This window comes from Myotis lucifugus, unplaced genomic scaffold, assembly GCF_000147115.1.
Source record: "Myotis lucifugus unplaced genomic scaffold, Myoluc2.0 scaffold_152, whole genome shotgun sequence".
Taxonomy (NCBI): domain Eukaryota; kingdom Metazoa; phylum Chordata; class Mammalia; order Chiroptera; family Vespertilionidae; genus Myotis; species Myotis lucifugus.
The window spans coordinates 2,123,750-2,146,827 of record NW_005871200.1 but is presented as its reverse complement, the minus strand read 5'-3'; the positions used below and the strand labels follow the sequence as shown (position 1 = coordinate 2,146,827).

The 23,078-nt window shown below is 36.8% G+C and overlaps 2 protein-coding genes across 6 annotated transcripts in view; one reads left to right on the top strand and one right to left on the bottom strand.

Annotated features, from left to right (window-relative positions):
* The window catches only part of ORC3 (origin recognition complex subunit 3), a 51,280-nt gene extending 33,826 nt beyond the window's left edge, over positions 1-17,454 (bottom strand). For 2 of the 5 annotated variants that reach the window (XM_006095360.3, XM_006095361.3), the window contains exons 1-8: positions 17,331-17,448; positions 13,609-13,663; positions 10,944-11,041; positions 8,142-8,286; positions 5,760-5,864; positions 4,669-4,814; positions 2,697-2,827; positions 787-946 (exon numbers count right to left, since the gene is read on the bottom strand). In XM_006095360.3, the coding sequence (XP_006095422.1) occupies positions 787-946; positions 2,697-2,827; positions 4,669-4,814; positions 5,760-5,864; positions 8,142-8,286; positions 10,944-11,041; positions 13,609-13,663; positions 17,331-17,354 (864 nt within the window). In that variant the 5' untranslated portion in view covers positions 17,355-17,448. Of the gene's footprint in view, positions 1-786; positions 947-2,696; positions 2,828-4,668; positions 4,815-5,759; positions 5,865-8,141; positions 8,287-10,943; positions 11,042-13,608; positions 13,664-17,330 lie in introns of those variants that run through there. The other 3 variants (XM_014461400.2, XM_014461402.2, XM_023759342.1) reach the window with 3 other exon arrangements.
* Positions 17,455-17,520: 66 nt separating this feature from the next.
* RARS2 (arginyl-tRNA synthetase 2, mitochondrial) overlaps positions 17,521-23,078 on the top strand; it is a 67,690-nt gene continuing 62,132 nt past the window's right edge. The window contains exon 1 of the mRNA XM_006095359.3: positions 17,521-17,598. Coding sequence (XP_006095421.1) covers positions 17,563-17,598 — 36 coding nt within the window. The 5' untranslated portion in view covers positions 17,521-17,562. The remainder of the gene's footprint in view (positions 17,599-23,078) is intronic.

Here is a 23,078-nt window from a genome sequence, read left to right as displayed (position 1 = left end):
GAAAGTATTACAGATGTCTCCCTTCCTCCTTCCTCATTGGCCCCCTCCACCCCACTCCTGCCCCTCCCCTGGTCTAGACATTTTAAACAGAAACATGGTCATAGAAGGCCAACTGAAATTGGCTACAACCAAGCAATTTTAAAAACTATAGCTGGAAAAATTTTTCCTAGAGTGTCAGCAAACCAATGGATACCACCTTTATGGGGAAAAACTGTATAAGTGGTTAGTAACTAAATGGAAGGTTGTCATTAGTTTACCTTACACAAGCAACATAAAGCACATCTCAAGGGAGCTGAGTCTAGCAACAATTTGTGGAAGGTCAATACTAAAGAAGTGTATTTCTATTTAGGTAGAGGCATAGAGCTATGGTCTGGGAAAACATTAGTATTTATTTTCAGTCAAGAGCAGCATGACAAGAAAGAGTCCACTAAAAATTTCAAATCATTTAATATTAAATGTAAGAGTCAAAATATTGTTACTGTTACCAGGAAGTCATTAAATTCTGTAAAAATTTATTTTTAAAACCAGTAATTTTCCATTGAGTAATAACTGATTGATAGCTATAGATTGACAGATATCATTCTTTTCATAAATCTTATCTTTTTAACTCAAGAGGCAATACTATACCACAAAATCATTCAATAAAAATATTAAAATATGTGAAGGAATATGTTCAATATCATACTCTGAAGAGATGCAGAAATTTATCATTAACATTTACACTTATAATCTATTCTTGGCAATTTTCTTTCATCCTATTTCACTGGTAAATTTTTTTATTTTTACCTTATCAATTACTGTAGTCAGGTGCTCCTTGCAAGACAAAGATTGGAATATTTCTATACACAACATAGATGATACTGCATGAGGAAGCAACCGATGGATGATAACAGGAGATGTGGCAATTCCAAAAATGAGTATTAGTGGAAATTCATGTAGATGCTGACTAGTTTAAAAAAAAATACAGAAGTGGGATTTCTTTAGCAAATATATTTCCAAACAGTCTGAAGTGTTAGAAGAGGTGTAAGATACCATACAATTTAACCTCTCACCCAAAATTTGAGTCCCACTTACAGTATTCCTCAAAGTTAGTTATCCAGCCTATGCTTTAAGAGTTCAGTGACATGAAGATCACTAATTTTCAAGGTAACTTACTCTATTTATAGACATTTCTAACAGACACATTTCGAAGACATAGTTTTAGTGGGCATTACTAAAAAACATTACATCCTTTTCTCGCATCCTTAACTCAAACTTATTGAATATGATTGATTCTTAGCATTACCAACAGGAACACAAATGACTTCCCCAGAGTAAAACAGTTCTCTTCTTGAGAGCTACTGCAGGTTAGTCCTGTGTAACAAGGCTGATGATCTTGCTTGCTCCCTCCTGTTAGCTATTGCTTTTCATAGTATAGCTGTATACAGTTCTACCATCATAGGAGTATTGCATGGACTCTGTTACTGTTTTAAGTTCTTTTTCCTTACTTTTGATGGTAAAGGTAGTCACAAGTCTGAGCTTCATAAAAGTAGAGCTTTTCCATCACTATTCTATAGTGTACATTTTCCAGTATGTTAAGCATTCAGTATTAGCATTAAGAAAAGTCTGAGGCCCTAACTGGTTTGGCTCAGTGGATAGAGCATCAGCCTGCGGACTGAAGGGTCCCAGGTTCGATTCTGGGCAAGGGCATGTACCTTGGTTGTGAGCACATCCCCAGTAGGGGGTGTGCAGGAGGCAGCTGATTGGTGTTTCCCTCTCATCAATGTTTCTAACTCTCTATTCCTCTCCCTTCCTCTCTGTAAAAAATCAATAAAAATATTTATTTTTTAAAAAGTCTTAGGATCTAGAAATCTTAGTTTTAGTGGGGAAAAAAGACACTATCAAAATAGGAATAATAAGTATATTAGTAAATTAAACATATGTAGCCCTGACTATTAAATAAGTTAACATATAGGAAACAAAATAAATTATACTTTAAAAAATGTACCACGGGTAATGCAAGCTATTGGATTTTAAAATAGAGTTAAATCTCACAGGATTGCCTTAAAGATCCAATGAGATCAAGGAAGTAGATTCTCACTAGATATCTATAACAATAAAAGCATAACATGCTAATTAGACCGGACGACCTGCCGGACAAAGCTGTAGCGGTGGGGGACAAGGCAGAGGCGACCACCACAGCGGCGGGGGCCCGAGCCCCTTGCACAAATTTCGTGCATCAGGGCTCTAGTATTATATAAAGTAATATTATTTAGAAAACATTCTTGCTCAGTAGAGCTAACTCAAACAGTAGGGCTAACTCAAAACTTCTAAGGGTGGAGAGGTAACAGAAAATAATACCTGACAAAAACATCTCAATCTGAAATACTTTATACATTCAAGGAGCAATTAAGAGACAGACAATCTTGGTGAGATAGAAATTAGATTCTATACTGCCTTATCATGCTAATTTAAAATTGGCTGACTTTTGTCTTTTGATTCTCATTCTTTGGTCAAAAAGCAAATGAAAATCTGATAGGAGATCTTTGAACATTCAATTATAAGGAATTTGAAATCATCTTGCTTTACATCCTTTTGGTATTAAAATAAAGATGTTGCCATTCATTTTCTCTGAAAAAGGTTGTTTTTAAGTTAAACATGGTATGTTTTCTTAATACAAGAAATTTTGTGCAAAAACCAGGTGATACATCATCTACCTGCTGATAATTATGAAGTCTTGGAGTACTTTTGTGGTGAAGCTTTCCATATCTTTTAAGATAAGCACAACAGGAGGAGACGGCCATTGGCTAGAAGTCCTCTTTTTCCGTGGCTTTCCTGGGTCTGTCTTCTTTCAAGCCATTGTGAAAAGAAGAAGTTAAAAGGTAAGCCTTACCAACCAAATAATGCTGTACCTGTAGATCTCTCTCCCTTTATATTTCACAGTAACAGTGTGTGTGTTTTTTATTTCTCCCACATATTAAATAGAAACTCATTCCAACATTTATTAGCAGAATCTTTCCATTTGACATGGGAATAATAACCAAGAAGAAAAAGGTCCAGTAAAATCTATAACTCATAAGAAATATTTATATTTTCTGCTATCTGAAAAAATGAACGAAAAGCATAGGGAGAAGAGAACATTCTCTATAAAATTTATTTTTCTGTTGGTAGAATGTCATATTTTCCTTTGCTTTAAGGTAAGAAGTAGTATTTTTAATTAAAATGCATAATGAATAACCCAGCTCCACTACTGTAAAATTTCAAGTTGAAAAGCATCTTAAATTATCATCTAGTCCAATCCCAATCTTTTAAATTGCATACAGTATTTGATTTCTACAAAATTTAAAATTCTGGCCCTAGCCATTGAGGTTCATTTGGTTGGAGTGTTATCCCGTACACTGAAAGGTTGTGGGTTAGATTTCTGGTTAGGGTACATACGTAAGTTGTAGGTTCAATCCTCAGTGGCGGCATACAGGAGGCAACTGATCAATGTTTCTCTCATACATCGATGCTTCTCTCTCTTTTTCTCTTTCTCTCTCTCTCCTTCCCTCTCTCCCTCTCTCCCAACCTCCCATGAAACACATGCAGGAGTCACCCAATTGATGTGTTTCTCTCACATCGATGTTTCTGTTTCTCCCTTTCCCTTCCACTTTCTCTAAAAATCAATGGGAAAATAACCTTAAGTGAGGATTAATAACCACAACAAAAAATCTAACTCTGGATCAAATTAAGATACTTCAGTAAGCATTAGACACAATTTGATACCTACATATTACAAAAGGAAGCTTCACTTATGATGACTTCAGCAAATACATTCATCAAAAAATGTCAATACAGTATTTTTTCCCATACTATCTGGCTACACAGCATCATAAACTAAGGCTAGTTTTATGGTATAGTTACCCATGAATCATCTAAGTTATTCATTTTCACCAGAGACTAACATGGTAGAATGAAATTTCTTTTTATTTATCTGTTTACTGAATACACTTTACTTAGAGAGCATTTACTCCCCAAGAATTCTAAACATGGAACAAATTAAAGTTCTTAAAAATATATATCTATGCCGAAACCGGTTTGGCTCAGTGGATAGAGCGTCGGCCTGCGGACTGAAAGGTCCCAGGTTCGATTCCGGTCAAGGGCATGTATCTGGGTTGCGGGCACATCCCCAGTAGGAGATGTGCAGGAGGCAGCTGATCGATGTTTCTCTCTCATCGATGTTTCTAACTCTCTATCTCTCTCCCTTCCTCTCTGTAAAAAATCAATAAAATATATATAAAAAATATATATATGTATATATATATCTATGGCTGTTTCTCATCGGACTAAGTTGATAACAGATACTGACAGCATGGTTCTATTGCACAAAAGCAAATATTGAGGAACCTATGAGATAATATATTAACATTATAGAAATTGTTACAGAGATAAAATCTGCAGCAGAACCAATTCCAAATGCTGTTTTTGTCACTAGATGACATTCTCCCACAAATAAAATGGCCTTGTAGGAACCTAAACTTCTACCAGGAAATAGGCTGCATACTGATAAAAGAAGCTACTATTAAATTAACAGCTAGTGCTACATAAGCATATCCTTATTAGAACAAAATAGTACTATGCTTAATATAATCCCAAGCCTCTTCAATCATATGCCAATTTCCTGGGAGAAAATTGTCAGTGTGCATTTACCTGTGTGACATTCATATACCAACTGGAAAGAGAATCCATTGAACAATGTGTCTTTTTCTGGATATCTTTTTCCTCCTCTTTGGATTCCACATCTACACGGCAGTCCATCAACTGTGAGAACAGCTTTTGTAAAAAATGTTTCATATCTGCAGTAGATAAAAGGTAAGAAAGTTTATCTCTCCTTAAAGCAAATCTAAAACAACTGAAACTTCCTGATCAGTAGAATGTGTTTTCTATACTTAACATTAATTAGCATAACATTTAACATATTGACTATTAATGTTCATTAGTATTCTCTCAATAGGCCAAAGTTTATTTGTATTGTCTATAATAAAAGTGTTACCTAAATAAATGTATAACTATGAAAACTATTAATTATATTAGGAATAATATATATTTACATTACTTCTGGACAACAAAATGTTTTTAAGGACCCTAAAAAAGACCAAAAGTGTTATTGACATAAGTTATTTTACTGATTATAAATCTTCCTTAAAGTCATTTTTAAAGATGTCCTAAGGGCTTTTACTTCATTACAATCAATTAATGAATATGAAAGTAATATAAAGCACATAAGCACATCAGTCCAAATCTAAGCACATTTTACTCTTAGTGTCTACATCCTTTATGATTTATTTAATGGCTTCAGATACCCAAGGTAAGCTCTGACAATGGACCATTTTTACCAATGTGGTCTTTCAAAATGGAACAGTAAGATGATCTTAGCCTATAAATATGAGCCTATGTAATCTATTCTCTGTTAGGCTAAGTAAGAACTCCCAATTCCTTAATTCTCAGCTCTCTGTCCCAAACATTCTAACTTGAAATGCCTGGACTATTACTGGCAGTGAAGTTCGTATGGCAGGAGTAGGGCTGGAATAAAGTGTCAAAGACTCCTGCAACTTGGGAGGCACTAAACTTCACCCTGCTAAAATATAGTACCATACTCTTCCCACAAATAAAAAGGGATGAAGAAAGCTTGAGAGACACAGAGAGACAGATATGGAGAGATACACAAAGAAAGATGGAGAGAGAAGGGCCAAAGAAATTGGTAACACCTCACCAAGGTTATTAAAGCATTTATACTTTACCTGGACAGTCTCTAGCTTGCAATGAGACTACATATGGAGTGACATTATTCTGAACGGCTTCTGTTAGACTTCTGAATGTAAATTCATGATCTGTTACATTCACACCTATGGGATTATACATCAATATTACACCATCATTTTTATTATTAATAACTTAACAACAAAAGCTATTTAACATGTCAAGTGAATTGCTAAGTAAAAGTATTTTTAAATGATTAATAAAATAACACACTGCATAAATGAAGAGATCTCCAGTAATACTAGATATCTAGAGGCACACACTATACTTATTTGTTAGGAAAGATATTTAGCACAATTTCTCTTTAAAAAAAAAATTACTGGGGATGTGTAGTTGACCTTGAAAACATCTTAAGAACATCTTGAAAACATTTCATTTCTTTGTCACATTCATTAAGAGCTCTTTAAAATAATTACTCAAAAATAAAGACTATGGATTCCAGTCTTACTGTGACCCTCAGTTAACAGCTGAGGAGAATCCAATCAGTAATATTATTTATGATCACAGTAGTAAATATAATAGGTAAAGTGTACACTAAACTAATTTCTGAGGAAAGAGTCTAAAACCAAATTATATTATAGTTTTTGGTCCTTTAGGTATTTACTAAATTCCGATTCTCACTTCCACACATCAGAATTTTAGTGCTCTTCATGCAGTTATCAGAATTGAGTGAAAACTTCCCACTACTTTGGAAAAAATTCTATTAACTGGTAACTTCCCTAAGGCCCCAATCTGTGCTTTCTAGAAAGAGCGTTGGCACTTCGGCGGATGCCAGAAGCAGACATCCTGAAACTACTTGAGGCTTGCTACTATAAACCTTCAACTGCTTGCAAGAAAGGTTCAGAATCATCCAGACCACCAATAGTCAACATTTTTTTCCTAGGAGAGGCAACACACAAAAATGTTGGCAGGATATTTTTAAACAGACATACACTAAAAGAAATAAATAGACATATACCTTACGGAAAGTAGAAACTGTGCAATGTGCTTAAGTAACTTTGAGTACAGATTTTTTTAAAGTGTCAGAATGATATTCCTAGCATGCATTACGGTCTAAGATTATGATACTACATCTCTGAACAAATTTAGGAGTTTAGTAAAGCAGTAAAGCACTGGCTTATCTTGTCTGACTGACTTTGTAAGCTATTTAACACTATGTTCCTTAAGATAACGCACTTGTCTATTGGAAACAAGATAATCAGCCTCTGTAACTGGAAAAATGTTCTCCTCAAACTACTGACTTTCAAACACATGATTTCCATTAGCTTCTCTTCTCCTTTTGGCACGGGGCAGAGAAGGGATTTAAACAGTGCTCTCACAACAACCTATCAGGCCATCCCTCTTGATCGTGTTTCTCCCACTTCAATTACTGTAACATGGCAATAGAGAAAGAAGGCACCCAACAAACAGTACAAGCCAGCCATCACTGGGCTTCAGTTTCTCATCCATAATGGAAAGGGTTTTCAAATTAATTGGCAGGTTGCACTGAAAAGCTGATCCACAGCATTTTAAAATCATTCCACAAAGTCTTATTACTCAGAGTGGTCCTGGGATCAGCAGTGTTGGCATCAGATAGAGGCGTATTAGAAATGCAGCGTTTTAGGCCCTGCCCCAGGCTTATTAGTGAAAATTTTCATTTACTAAGATCCCCTAGAAGTTATTTTTAGGTACATGAAAGTTTGAAAAGTACTGCCCTGAATATCAGGAAGATAATTAACAGTATTAGGCAGTACGTTTTAAACGAAATGAAAAAAAAAACTGCTAATATTTCAAAGAAAATTTTTCCATTACCTGCAAGACAGATATTTGGTTAAAATTGCATGTTAATGATAGAAATTTAAGTAACTAAGAAATGTACAACCTGTAGTCTGAAAGCAGTTTATATATAATTCATCCAAAATTCTTTTAAACAATTACTACTAATACAATATTATGAAACAAATATTTAAAAAACTACAAATAAGGAAAAAAATTAGTCATAGAATAACTGCACTGAAGAAATGATAAAAAGATATAAAAATAAAATCTTTTAATATACTGCTGGTTTCTTTATTAGCAAATTCAAATCTCATCTACTTTCATAATATAACTAAAGAAGAGAAGAGTAACATATATATTTCCCCTTCATTTTTTCAGACAGAAAGTTGATGAGGGTACTAGCTAACTCAAATCAATTTCTTCTAATTTATAGATTCATGATCAATATAAAGAACTTTGATTGGTTTTGAAATTATGCCTAACAAAATATGATTGTTTTAATTCTGTAAATGAGAGCGACAAACAGGTTTACCAGAACAGATTATTCCCCACTATTCTCAAAAACAGAGCCACCAATTTTAAAAAACAAACAAATCTGTACATACCTAAAATAAGAGCAGCAGTTGGAATTTCTCTTAGTTTTATTTGACAGCCCCAGTCTCTTGAATTCTTCTGGAATCCAGAATGAGACTTTTGTAGAAATTTGATTAGGCTGTCAAACAGGTTTTTATTTAATTCCTCTTGCATTTGCTACACAGAACACACAAAATTTTATGGATTATAATTAGCAATAATCTGATGTGTCTTTCAAAATTTGGGAAAGAAAACTGTCATGAATTCAATTCCAAAGATTACATGTAAAATTACAATCATGATGAAAAAAAAATGTTTTTCTTTAAATCTCCAATGATTAGAGCTTTGGATCCCCTCATTAAAGAGACTCATTTAATCATTCAACAAACACTGATTAACCACCTTACAAATGAAAGATACAGTAGGTCCTCGGGTTATGTTGGAGATCCCTTCCTACGGCACGATGTAACGCGATTTTCGCAGTAAGTGGGAACCCACCTGAATAAGCGCCTATGTCACTCACATGGAGCACATACACAGCAGTAATGAAGTGAAACAGTAAAAAAAATTAAAAGAAAGATAACAATTCCTGACCTTTACTTGTGGTAAATAAATAATAAAAAAAACATAAAGCACATATGTACATACGTCGAAATGACGGAACTTTTTTTTTTTTAATAAATAAATGGGAGATGGTGACGTAACCACGAAACTACGTACGTGAGTCCAACGTAACCCGAGGACTGTCTGTAGTCCCTACCCTAAAATGTAAAGAAATTGAGCAAGAACACTTAAAATGAAAATAATGTTGTGTAGAGTGCTATGACAATATAGGAATAAAGAGTAGGACCATCCAACTTAAGCTGAGGAGGTGATATATCTGAGCCAAAGCATTACAGCAGGTGATGGAGTTGGTGATGGTAGGTAAAGGAAATTTGAATGAATAAATAATAAAGGAGGCAAGGAAGGAAGAAAGTACCAAACAACTGAAGAGTCACAGATATAGCTAAGCATAAAGAACATGAAAAGTGGTAGGGAATGAGACTGGACAAATAAGCAAAGGGCTAGACCAAGAAAAAATATATTTGATGTTAAAGAGTTTGGATTTTATCATGTAGGGAGAACCACTGAAGACATTTGAAGTAGAGATATGATTAAATCGGGAGTAGGAAGGGTTAATCTGACAGCACTGTGAAGGCCAGTTGGCCCCAGAGTTGGAAAACCCCTGTTGCAGGACCTAAGACTGTATCTGCATGAAAGAAGGACTTTTCTAATTTGGCCAACAGTGCCATAGGGACTAGTGGCAGATCTGAAGGATTTTACACTAGAGTCAGTTAGGAGGATATCATGACAATCAGGTAAAAAAAAAGGGGACCTAAACTGGAAACCACAAACTCAAATATCTTCAAGGGTCACATGGAATACATGCATGAGCAAAGCCACTAGGTGTAAAGCAATAAAGTGTGGCGGGAAACAGTAATAAACTGAAAAGCACATAACCGTCCGAAAGGCATTAAAAAAAAATAATAAGACTGGTGCAGCCACCTTGGAGAATAGTATGGAGTTTCCTCAAAAAACTAAAAATGGCCCTAACCAGTTTGGCTCAGTGGCTAGAGCGTCGGCCTGTAGACTGAAGGGTCCCAGGTTCGATTCCGGTCAAGGGCATGTACCTTGGTTTCGGGCACATCCCCAGTGGGGGAGTGTGCAGGAGGCAGCTGACCAATGTTTCTCTCTCATCCATGTTTCTGACTCTCTATCCCTCTCCCTTCCTCTCTATAAAAAATCAATAAAATATTTTTAAAAAATGGAACTCCCATTTGACCCAGTGATTCCACTTCTAGGAATATATCCCAAGAAACTAGAAACACCAATCAGAAAGGATATATGCACCCCTATGTTCAGAGTGGCACAATTTACCATAGCTAAGATTTGGAAAGAGCCTAAGTGCCCATCAGCAGATGAGTGGATTAAAAAACTGTGGTCCATCTACACAATGGAATACTATGCTGCGGTAAAAAAGAAGGAATTCTTACCATTTGCAACAGCATAGATGGAACTGGAGAGCATTATGCTAAGCAAAATAAGCCAGTCAGAGAAAGCACATGATCTCACTCATTTATGGAATATAAGAAACAACATAAACTGATGAATAAAAACAGATCCAGAGACAGAGAAGCATCGCTCAGACCGTCAAACCTCAAAGGAAAGGTAGGGGAGGGAAGGGGTAAGGGGGAGAGATCAACCAAAGGACTTGTATGCATGCATATAAGCATAACCAATAGACACAGACACCAGGGGGGTGAGGGCATGAGTGTGGGAGGGTGTTGGGGGGGGGAGAGGCAATAGGGTGATAGGATACATATGTAATACCTTAATTAATAAAGAAAAAAAATACAACACTGTGTTGGTCAAAAAAAATTCTGTTAGCTCTAGAACAATGAATCTGCTATAGTGGAGAAATTTTTCAGAGCTGGAATATAAAGAACATGGTAACTGGATATAGGATGAGAGAGTGAAGTATTTAGAAATAGCTTGATTTCTTATTTGTGTAACTGAATGGATAATTTGGACAGTGCCAGCATTTCAAAGCTGTGAGGATGTATAAAGAGCCCCTTGCCTTAGCAACTATCATTATAAACATAAGTTCCAGTACCTGAAGCTATGCTTAATACTTGGAACATGAGGGTTTTGTTTTTTTTAGGATATACAGATTGTGCTTAACCAGTATTACCAACATTTCATCAATCGTCTTATGAACTGGTGGAAAAGAAGATGAGAAACAACAAATATGAGATTTACGGTATTAGAGAAATGTTATTAAAAAAAGTATTCACCTCAGTTTCAGATTTCATCTGCTGCCATATCATCTGATAAGTTTCAAATCGAAGCTTACTGTCCTCAGACTCATTTTTCCCTTCATTAAAATACTCCTCTGAAAACACAGAAATAAGTTAATGTCTTTTTTATATAATATGTGTGTGTGTGTGTGTGTGTGTGTGTGTATATATATATATATGTATATATATATTTGGGGATAGGTAACATCTTTTATATTTAATTTTATTTATACATCTTAAATTCTTACTGTAAGTATTGTAAGGTTAAATATCTTAATTTTTTTTGTTTTTTTTATTTAATTTTTATAATGTATTTCTATCATTTACTTCTGAACTTCTAAGTTTTTATTTAATGGTTTTGATTTGAAATGTATACATTCAATATTAATATATTCTCATTATTTACTCTTATTCTAAGGCTGTATATACTTTGTTTTATATATCTGTTTTGAGTTCTCCTTTATTAAATGATTCTTACTACTACTATCCTTGTTCATTTGTTCAACTGAGACAGTTTTAGCCCAGACTTATATTTATTCTGTCTGCATTATGTTATATATTTTTGGAATGTTTTCCTCCCAATGGTTGGCCATTTATCAAAATACCATTTGCTGTAGTGGTTTTCAAACTTTTAAAACCATGATCCACATTAAGGAATACATCTTACATCATAATCCAACACACACACATATAATAGAAACCCAAACAAAGTCCCACAAAACAATACTTACCATGTGATACCAAATGTTTCCTATTCTGTTTTTTAAAACTCTCAACACCCACTAAATTGACTTCATGACTCACACTTGGATTATATGTAAAAATTTTCAGTTTGAAAAACAATTCCTTTCTTCTGATTTGGGATGTCCTTATCATCTAAATGCTTATAAATACATTTGGAACTATTTTTGAACTTTTTCTTTTGTTCTACTGAATCTAACCATACCAGTCCTGAACTATTTTAATTATTGTAGCTTTGTAGTTCATTCTAATATTGAATAAATTCAGGTCTTCTTCCCATCACCACAAAACATCATCATTCTTTTTCAAAAAAATTTAAGCCATTCTTTCAAACTAATTTTGTCATTTCTAAAAAATAATTACACTGGTATTTTGACTGGATAAAAGAAAATCTATAGATTGATTTGGGGAGAAAATATATTAAAAATTCATGTCCAAAAATACTACAGGTCTCTTCTTTTAATCAATATTTTGCATTCCTTAAATCTTGTTCACTACTAGGTATTTTATTGTAATAGCTAGAACTTTCATGATATTACATAATTGTGAAAGTACACATTTTGTTCTTGACTTCACTGAAATGCTGCTAGAATTCCACCATCAAATTTAAATGTTAACTGAGAGTTTGGAATACAAATTCTCTTTCATATTAAGGAACTTTCCTCCTAATCATAGTTGACTAAGTTTGGGGCAAATACTGATTTTTTAAAAATTTTATCAAAAGGCTTAGAATATACTGAAGTCATCATATGGTAAAATAATAGACAAGGTTATAGTATAAAAATGCAAACAAAAAAAAAGCAAGGGGATATACTAGTACTAAGAGACAAAGCAGAATAATAAGTTAGCCTTAAACAGAATGAAAATAGTCATCTTTGAAAATCAGTAAAATCATATAAAATGTTAAAATGGCAAATCAAGACATGAATTTTTTTTAATGTGTTGAATAACGCTGCATCAAAATAGATAACAAAAAAACTTCCAGAAATTGGAAAACAAGAGCAGTAGGACACGTTAACCTGTTACCAAGACTTCTCTCAGTCATTTATCAATCTAGTAGGAGCTACAGAATAAATACCAGCTTTCAATGCTGACAGGTTCCCTCCTGCTCCTACTCATAGCCCTCCCAACCTCTCTCTCCACAGAATACTGAGGAGAGTTACCAATCTTTTCTTAGACAGATGGTGGGCACAATGCAAAACATCTTCCTACTTATTCAGGCAATCTTGTTTCAAGAACGGAAGCCATTGAAGGCAAGTGCTAAATTCTGGATATGTTTTCTTCATTTCTGGTCCATCTGTCTTAAAATTAGGGTCAATTCCTCTAAGATTTTCATATTATAACAATATCTGTGGGTCTTAGATCAGCACAATGGGAAAAACCTAAAGTACCTCAAAGTTCATATTATACAATTGTATACATTAGGTTTACTAATACTAAAAACTTTATACAAATCTTAATAAATTATAGCTGAAATTCAATACAAAAAAAGTTCTAAGCAAAAACTCACCTCATATTTTGAAAGTAAAAGTTAGACCATGGATTCGAGAATCAGACAGCTTGGGTTTAAACCCAGCTCTGTCACTTACTAGCAACATCACTGAAAGTTCTTTATGTCTAAGTATCCCCATTTGATATGTCCTAACAAAAGTATGCACTCTCATGACCACCCCCTCAAATCTAGGGAACTATTTTCCTCACTCCAAAAAAGTCCCTATTGCCCTTTGGCAGTCAATACCCCCTCTTTTGCCCCAGAAAAACCACTGAGATTTTTAGGACAATCTCTTTTAAAGATTGGTGACATATCCTTTGAAGGAAATTTACTTTTCAATTTGCCCTTTGTAAGCCATGCTTAGACAAGAAAAGTACTAAATTCAATCAGGGGTAGAAAAGTAACAAATTTGATATTAAGACATCATACCTATTGGCACAGAGATCTTTCTCTTCTTGAAGTTTGGCTTAAACACAAAACAGCCCTATAAAAAGAAATACAAAGCATAAAGTCAAAGTAGCCAAGGAGCAGATAAATCTGTTAACCAAGTATTTTATGGATAAGCAGATTTTTTTAAAAAAATGTGTTTCTTTTCGCCCTAACCGGTTTGGCTCAGCGGATAAAGCATCAGCCTGTGGACTCAAGGGTCCCAGGTTCGATTCCGGTCAAGGGCATGTACCTTGGTTGCGGGCACATCCCCAGTAGGGGGCGTGCAGGAGGCAGCTGATGGATGTTTCTCTCTCATCGATGTTTCTAACTCTCTATCCCTCTCCCCTCCTCTCTGTAAAAAATCAATAAAATATATATTTTTTTTAAAAAAAGGTGTTTCTTTTCTATCTGAGTTACAGAAGGAAAATTCTTAAACAATACAAGGACTATCTATTTCTTTCTCTTCCTTTTCATGGGATGCTCATGATCTTTGATTATGTTCTTTGGGACCTGATCTAAGAGACAGACAAAGAAAATAAACTCTGATGAAATTTAAATGCAGAAAGATTCCATTTTTATAAAACTTAGAGAAGAAAGAACATTAGTAGTATACATTAAAATGAAGATCAAGAAGATATAAAATAGTGATGCTCTCCATCTCAAAATAAGTATTTGTTATTTAATTAAACTCCAACTATAGAACCATGATGGGAAATAGATAATTTGGGCTGTTATTGTTTCACCTTTCTTCATCTGATAAATACATATTCATTTATCTATTACAGATCAACTCAAACTCAGCCACTCTAGTTAGAATTATTCCTTCTCCTAAGATCTCATAGTACTTGAATATCTTTATTTTTAATCACTTTCACTCTGCATCATAGTTATTTAGGGTCTGTCTCCCTAAATAGTTTCTGAGTGTCTTCAGAGCAGATTGCATTTAGTGCATGATCATTTTCCCAATGTTTAGGACAGTGTTAACATATACACTAGGCAATCAGTATATAGAAATGCTTGCCAAGTAATATCCCTGGTAATTTCCTAGCTACATTTAATTTCACGTTATTATTTGATTAGTGATATATAGTCCCCAAGCTACTGGTCCTATGTTTATTCTCACAATCCTAAAGCATGGACAGCTTCTTAAGATTGCCATTTCTGTGGAAAATGAAAAAGTAAAAAAAAATATATAGGGTGTCTCCAAAAAATGTATATATACTTTAACAGCTGATAACTCAATTTTGAAAATGAACTGTATGTTAATAAACACTGACTTTACAATCATTCAAAGTGTGTATATCTTTTTGGGGGGGACACCTGTGTTTCTAGAAAAAGTCATCTCAGGATATTTGCACTGCTAAAGACAGCAGTGTAAATATAAAGTGGCCATTTGGATTACAGGATCCAAAGTGAGAACTTTGCCCTATATGCTCTTGTATCTGCAGCTAATGGAACTATTTAAAATACACATACATGTTTAGAAAAATCATGTGGTACCACGACAAGCTTGTTATTACCTCCTTTCTATATCTATCTGCAATTCAGTAAAGGAAAAGGAGATTTGAAGGAGTGAAATATAGTGTCAAGAAGGAATCCTGATGTATGGCAGTGGTAGTACTACGGTTAACCACTTTGAACTCCTGATCAAGGATGGTGTTTGAGATGAAGGAAGAAGTCTAGGAGGACAGCCGACAGCAAGAAAATACGACAAAGAAAGAGAAGTTTCGATAGGTTAGGGAAAAATAGTCTAAAGATTCTTATTCATGTAAGGTTCCCTTCATAATCATCTCAATACAAGTATTTCTGTTATAATGCCGTAGGTGCTTTCCTGGGGGGAGGGGGGGAATCTCACAATTCTGCAAGATATACAAAAATAAGAGGCTTGCCCTGGCTGGGTGGCTCTATTAGTTAGAGCGTGCTCCCATACACCAAAAGGTTGCAGGTTCAATTCCTGGTCAGGGCACATACTTAGGTTATGGGTTTGATTCCCCCATCAGGGTGGGTATGGGAGGCAACCAATTAATGTCTCTCTCTCACATTGATGTTTCTTTCACTTTCACACCCTTCCTTTCTCTAAGAATTAATAAAAACATATTCTCGGGTGGGGATTAAAAAAATAATACAAGGCTTATGCAACAAAAGGGATTAGAAGACAGACCATCCAAAATCTATGGAACTTTACAACCAGGGCAAAACAAAAACAGTACCAATCGTAATAAAATTTTTTAAATACTAGCAGCTAAATCTCTTCTAGCTTGCACCTAGCAACACAGTTAGTCCTTTGTAAACTTAACCCTAAGCTTGTAGTTCCTCCTTGATATATACTCTTGGAAGGCACTGTCCTCATAATTTTATAATTTTAATCAACATTAAAAATTAGATCAATGGTGTAGCCTTCTTCATTAATCTGGTTTTACACAGAGAGAAATGTCTTTGTAGCTTCTTCATCTGCATTCTCAGCTTTACCAGACAGCTTTAACTTAAGGAGCTCTCAGTTGCACTCATATTACTAAAGGTCTTACTTGACCGTCTATAGCAGTGCTATCCAATAGGGCTTCCAGTAACGAGGGAAATATCAAAATCTGCACTAAGATGTAGTCATATTAGTGAGACTGAGGAACTAAACTTTTTGTTTTGTTTTTTAATATATTTTATTGATTTTTTCACAGAGAGGAAGGGAGAAGGATAGAAACATCGATGAGAGAGAAACATCGATCAGCTGCCTCCTGCACACCCCCTACTGGGGATGTGCCTGCAACCAAGGTACATGCCCTTGACCGAAATCGAACCTGGGACCCTTCAGTCCGCAGGCCCATGCTCTATCCACCGAGCCAACCAGTTAGGGCAGGAACTAAACTTTTAAGTTTACTTTATTTTCATTTAAATACCCACATGTGGCTAATGGCTACCGCACTGAACAATAGAGCTCTAAAATTTTTCTTACCAACTATACCATGTCTTGCAATCCCTGGCCATCTAAGCAGCCAGTATGAGATCTGTATGACCTCCTCACACACACACACCCGTATACTACTTTTCATAAGGCTCCCTTTTCTCTTTCAACTCTCTAATTATACAGATGTTTCAACTCCTTTATTTAATATGCCATTTTATTTCTATCTTCTGGACCAAAGAACATATTCTCTTTGCGAACACCCTCCACCCCCCACCCACTCCACAATCCTTTACCTAACTTCTCACTTTTCAGGTCTCAGCTCAAATGTCTTTCTCCAAAGGCCTTCCCTGACCTCGGGCAATCTAGGTTCTTCTAGCTCTTCTGCTCTCCCGCTTAGAACTTTCTTTCTTGCTCACATTTATCACAGTTTGTGCTCAGTTTATCCGTGTTTAATGTGTTTCTGCAGTGCAAACACTGAGTCTATTTTGTTAACCCCTGTATCCTGGTACCGCATGGAGTGTTTGGCACAATAAACATTTGAGAAGGAAAGAGAGAGGACAGGTGACTGGGGCACATCCTCCGGACAGTCGACCTCCACAAACCAGAATTTAAAAATCCTCCTAGCCAAAACACTAAGGCAGGCGGGCGGGCGTCTTCGCTCCCCAAAGTTGGCCTGAACCGGACCGGGAGCCAAGATCTCAGCTCCGACCGCCACCTTCCCCTGAAGTCGGTACACCGAGGCCCAGGTAACCTCCGCTCCGTGCCTTCCCCGAAAGGGGATGAGGTTGCGGCGGAGTCTCAGTGGCCGCCCGCCCCCGCGTACCTTGGACACCGAGGAGGTGGCCATGGTCCCAGCGGCAGAATGGCATCCAGAAACTCGGGATTTCCCGCGCTCCTTCGCGGCAGCAGGGCAGAGGTTAGTGACGAGCCACTGGGCTTCTTGATTGGCTGGCATCACCCTCGAGGCGGGCTTCCGGCGCGTGGAGGCGGGGCTTCAGAGGAGGCGGGGCGTGGCTCCGTCTGGAACCTCGGGGACGCACTACGTGGAAGTAGACATGGCGTGCGGCTTCCGCAGGTCCATCGCCTGTCAGGTACGGTCCCAGGAACGGAGCCCCGCGCCCCCGAAGCCGCCTCACCGCGGTGGGCCAGTCTTCAGTCAGCGGACGGGCGGGTTCTGAGGAAACCCCGTTTGTTGCTGCCGCTTCCTCACCGTCCTCTGGAGATGCCTCCGCTGCGGAGGCAAACCCAGTGGAGGGTCGGGCGTGCGGCTCAGACCAGCCTTCAGGGTGAAAAGTGAACTTGGAGAGGCACGCGCGGCTTCCCTCACGCCTTCCCACCCTACAGCTTTGTACGCCTTATCTGGGTGGGGAAGTCACGGGGCCATGATTAGACCCCACAGAAATGAACGTGGACCTAGTGAAATCAGGAGGCTTTGGCTAGAATGAAAGATACAGGCTTATTCAAGGGTCTTAGGGTTTGTAAACCGGAAATATAGCCGTGCAGTACCCGGAGTGTTCTGAAGGAAGGGAAACTGAGGGTTCTTAGAGTAAAAAGGAAGTTCTGGGGAAATAGTCCTGCCTTCTTGCCCTCTGAATCCCTAGGTGGTAATTAGTCCTGATTGTTAACTGGGAGGGCAACTGGTGTCTCCCTAAGCAGTGGTTCTCAACCTTGGCTGCAGACTGCGGTCACCCGAGGACCCTTAAAAAATACCCAAGCCCAGGCCCCCCGCGTCGGGCGGGTCTTGAAACTCTATCAGGTGATGTTGATGTTCATCCAGGATTGATAACTGCTAACCAAGGACGGCCAGGAGGCAGAAAGGTATAGTGTGCAGTGGTCCCCACACTTCCCTGCACATTACAATCAACACAAGAACTTACTAACATCCTGTTGCTCACACCCCATCCTGTGCTAGTTAAATGAGAATGTTTGCATCAGTGTTTTCTAAAGATCCCTGGGTCATTCCAATGTGCAGCCAAGGTGGGAGCCATTGGTATAGTGATTAAGAACACTGACCATGAGGACATGTGGGTTTAAATCCCGCTTCTCTGGTAGGTATGTGAGTTCTCTGTCCCTCATTTGTAAAGTCTGGAAAGTTATTTAGCTACTTTATAGGATTGTCATTAGGATTTAATGAATCAATCCATATTTAGTACTTGGGGGTTGGGTTTGGTACATTGTATACACTCAATAAATATTAAATACTCTGTTAAATTAGAATGCTGAGGACAGTAGTATTTTGAATCCCCTTGCTACACTTCTGATATGGGAATCTAGTTACACATTACTCTCAGTGAATGCTTTAGTCCCACATGAGGTTAGGTCACCAGAAAGCTACGTATCTGAACCCTAATTAATTTTCAGTGAAAATTCCTTAGCAGTACTTAAAGTCAGGAAAAAAGGAAGGAAGATAGAAAAACTGGGTAGATATGCTTTTTATAAAAATTGCAATGAGTTTTTATTTTTAGGTTTGTTTGCTTCTTTAAAAGTTTTATGATGAAAAATGTCCAACTACTAAAAGTGTAATAGTGTTAGGATTCCCCATGTATGCATAACTGAAATATTGTTTTAAATAAGTATTAAACATAGTTTTGCTTGAATTTAATGAAAGAAAAAGAAACCAAAGTGCAATGCAAAGAATTATTGATGTATTTTCTACATGAGTCCTCTGCAGTTAAGAGATTATGCAGAACAATACAATTTGGAATGTTTCTTTAAAATCTTCATGTTTCATATTTAGACAATATCAACCCCTGGCGTGAGAGACGAGGACATTAGAACTCTTATAGTTGGCATAACTTTCCTCTACCATTCCTAATTTGTTTGGGTAACTTTCTCATTCATTTGTAACCCTCATAGTCTGTTTATTAGCCATATATGCACAACTTGTCTGCTGTTCACTTTATATTGATTTAGATAAGATGCTTATTACCAGTACTTTTCCTGGTTACATGGCTTAATTGGCCGGATTTCTTTATAAATAGATTTTTCAAGAAGGGCTCATGGTGCTTTATTTTTTTCAAACATTACTTAAAAAAAAAGAAATTATGACTTCTCAGATAAAATAATCTTGGAGGTTTAATTATTAAAAAATTAGCATGTTTAGAAATATCAAAATAGATTTGGAAATATAAAAAATCTTCATTTTAGAAATAAAGCAATAACAACATTATTTAGTTCTGATTTTGAATTTTCCAAAGACTTACACCATATATACAAATGCATACATCAATCCAATGTTATTTTTTTAATTTCCAATTTTCATATGTTGGCAACTAAATCAAACTAAAAACAACTGAGCAAGTGAAACAAACATGCCCGTCTGCAATTTTTCTAGTGGATGAATTTAGTCCTATATAATATCATTGCTAAATTATTTGCTTTAACCATGTGATCAGGCAACATGAATACAAAGTAACGTTCTTCTTTTCATCTCTAGATTTTTGATTGGATGCTTTATCTTTTGAAATTTAGTAACTTAGCCTGATGTTTCTCTGTTAAATTTTCTGTGTTATATTTTCCTGACATAGTAATTTACTTTGATCTGTGGATTCAGTTTGTTTCTTTTTTTTAATGAAATATTTAATCATGGAGAAAAAAATAGATAATATTCATGTACCCATTACTAATTGGGATGCATTCATAGGTTGTAAATGACATGCACAGATATGGTAAAACAAAACCTCATATGTGAGGAAAGAGAATTTGCAACCAGGGATGAGTAGCCAGGAGATTTTAATATTTACAATAATTTATTTTTCAGTTATTAATTTTATTATTATTTTTTAAAATCCTTACCTGAGGATATTTTTCCATTGATTTTTAGAGAGAGTGGAAGAGAGGGAAAGACAGAAATATCAATGTGAAAGAAACACATCCATTGGTTGACTCCTGCTTGTGCCAGACCAGGGCCCTAGCCAGGGAGGAGCCTGCAACCGAGGTACATGCCCTTGACGGGAATGGAACCCAGGACCCTTCAGTCTGCAGGCCAACACTCTATCCACTGAGCCAAACCAGCTAGGGCCAGTTATTAAATTTTATATAAGTGATAATCAAACTGTAATTATCCTTCTGCAACTTGGGTTTTTGTTTGTTTGCCTCAATTTTTAAAAAATATTTATAAAGATTATGGAGGTTTAATTCTTTCATTTTACTGCAGAATGGTGTGCCATGCCCATAATATACCACAATATAGATTTGGTTCTTTATTTCAGGGACGTTTTTCCTGTTATTGAATATTATGCCCTATTATCTCCCATCACTTGGTCACACCTGTGATTCCAGCTGCCACTTTTGTGTGAACAGTTTCACATGTGTTCCCATTCCTTATTGCTAACAGCATCCTATTCTGTTTTTGAAAGCCTGCTAATCCCAGCCTATGGGCTCAAATGTGGTGGAGTTAATGTCAAGGACAGCCCTTCAACCAATGGGGATGGAGGCTCCTGCTTCCTATTTTTGGATGGGCATCGTGTATGCTTCTTAGGAGGTAGTACGTAATGGAAATTAAGGCTCCATTGCCTATAGTAGTGGCCTTGATAGCACACTCTTATATTTGCTTTTTCTCCTCTTTTACTCTCCTTCCATCACTTCTGCCCTCAGGGTTCACCTCCCAAATAAACTATCTGCATACAATCCTTTTCTCAGGCCCTGCTTTTGGGGAAGCCAAGATATATATCAACAAATACTTTAAAATTTTCTTGGGTTTTGTTTATTCATTTCTATGGCTTCTGATAAGGGAGACCAAGTTAATATCTTTCTTTGGCTATCACTTTTTGAAGAGTGGCTTTGAGCTTTGTCTCTATCCTTATGTCTTTGCTAATGGAGAACCAGTGTACCTATCATCCTGTCCTCTTGCTTCTACCCTTTTTATATTTTAGGGACATCAAATATACTAAGGATGGATTATCTTTATGCATTTTTTATATTGCTCTGATTGCTTTAATTACAAATCTTGAAGCACTTATGAATAATGTTTTTGTATTTATTAGGCTATATTTTTCTTTCAGACAAGAGTTCTTTGATCCCCTATACCACATTCCTTCTCTTCTGTATTTTTCTTTTCCTCCCTCTCTTCTCCCCTTCACTTCTCTCTCAGTTTGTTTGCCTATTTGTGATGCTTATTCTTTCTCATCTTGCTGAGGCTTGTCACCTCTGCCCAAACTCTGTATTTGTTCCTGCATTGTGTGGATGACTTCTTCACTCTCCATTTCAGATTTGTTCTTGGCTCACCTCACTTTCGTGGTTACAAAAATATAAACTCCACAGCTCTCCATTCCCCTTTTGTCTCTCCAGTAGGTCGTGATGACTTGTACACATATTTCTGAACTCTGACTTAACATATTAGATTTCTACTAGGTAGCCCTGATACTTTCTATCTTCCCACAAAAGTTCCTTCTCTGATTCTTTCTACCCATGCAACACCAAATCAAGATTTACTTCCTGTACTTGGGGAATGTGTTGTGTTTTCACTGGGAGGCTCCTCAGTGTGCTGTCCTAGAATCTGCACTTAGGCTGGAAAGTGCTGAAATTCACTTCTGTTTTACTCTTCCCGAAACTCTGTAGCATCACCTATTCATCAGTGAGAAAAAAATAATGGAATTCATTCCATTTTTTCTCTCTCCAGATTTGGGGTATTAATGAGAATTGTTAATTCATGTTAGGAGCCTTGCCAAACAGGCTGCATCCATTCCTCTTCAAAATCTATATCTTTCCTTGGCTATTACTTTTAAGTGTATATCTTTGGACTGTGCCTATCTGTTGTATTTGGTAATGGAGAACCGGATAACCTACATACTTATTACGTACCTTCCTTCCTTCCTCTTCTCCCTCCTTTTCATTTTAATTTGAAAATAGGTGGGAATTGGGAGGTGGGAGATTATATACAGAAGCCTTCATTCCACTACTTTATCCCAGTATTTCTTTTAGGGTTTTGTTTTGTTTTTAATTATGGGGAAAGATACATAACATAAAATTTACCATCTTAACTATTTGTAAATGTACAGTTCAGTAGCATTAAATACATTCACATTGTTATGCAACCATCTCCAGAATTCTTTTAACCTTGCAAAACTGAACCTCTACTCATTAAACAGTAAATCCCCATTGCTCCTTTTCCCCCAGTCCCTTCTTTTTGTTTTTTAATTTGCATCATATAAGAATGTTTCTGTGCCTTTGTAAAACTACTATTGAAGATACTTTCTATTTTTGTGTTCATATCTCCATGTGAATATAACTTGGTCTTAGAATTTACTTTTAGGAAAAGTTGGTTCCTCCTGACTTGCTAGATCTATCCTAATATATAAAAAGCCAGGGGCCGTCAGAAACAGCCTGACAGACGACCAAACAGCAGGCTGTGTAGGGCGACAAGGCTGGCAGGGGGGTTAGTGAGGGACGACCAAACAGCAGGCTGTGTGGGGCGACCAGGCCAGCAGGGGGGTTAGTGAGGGACGACCAAACGACTGAGCATCAGGCTGGTGGGACGACCAGGCTGTAAGGGGGGGGGGGGGCTTGGGGGGGGACCTTGCCCGGCAGCAGGGGGCAGGTGGGGGCAACCAGACCGGGGGGGGGGGGGGGG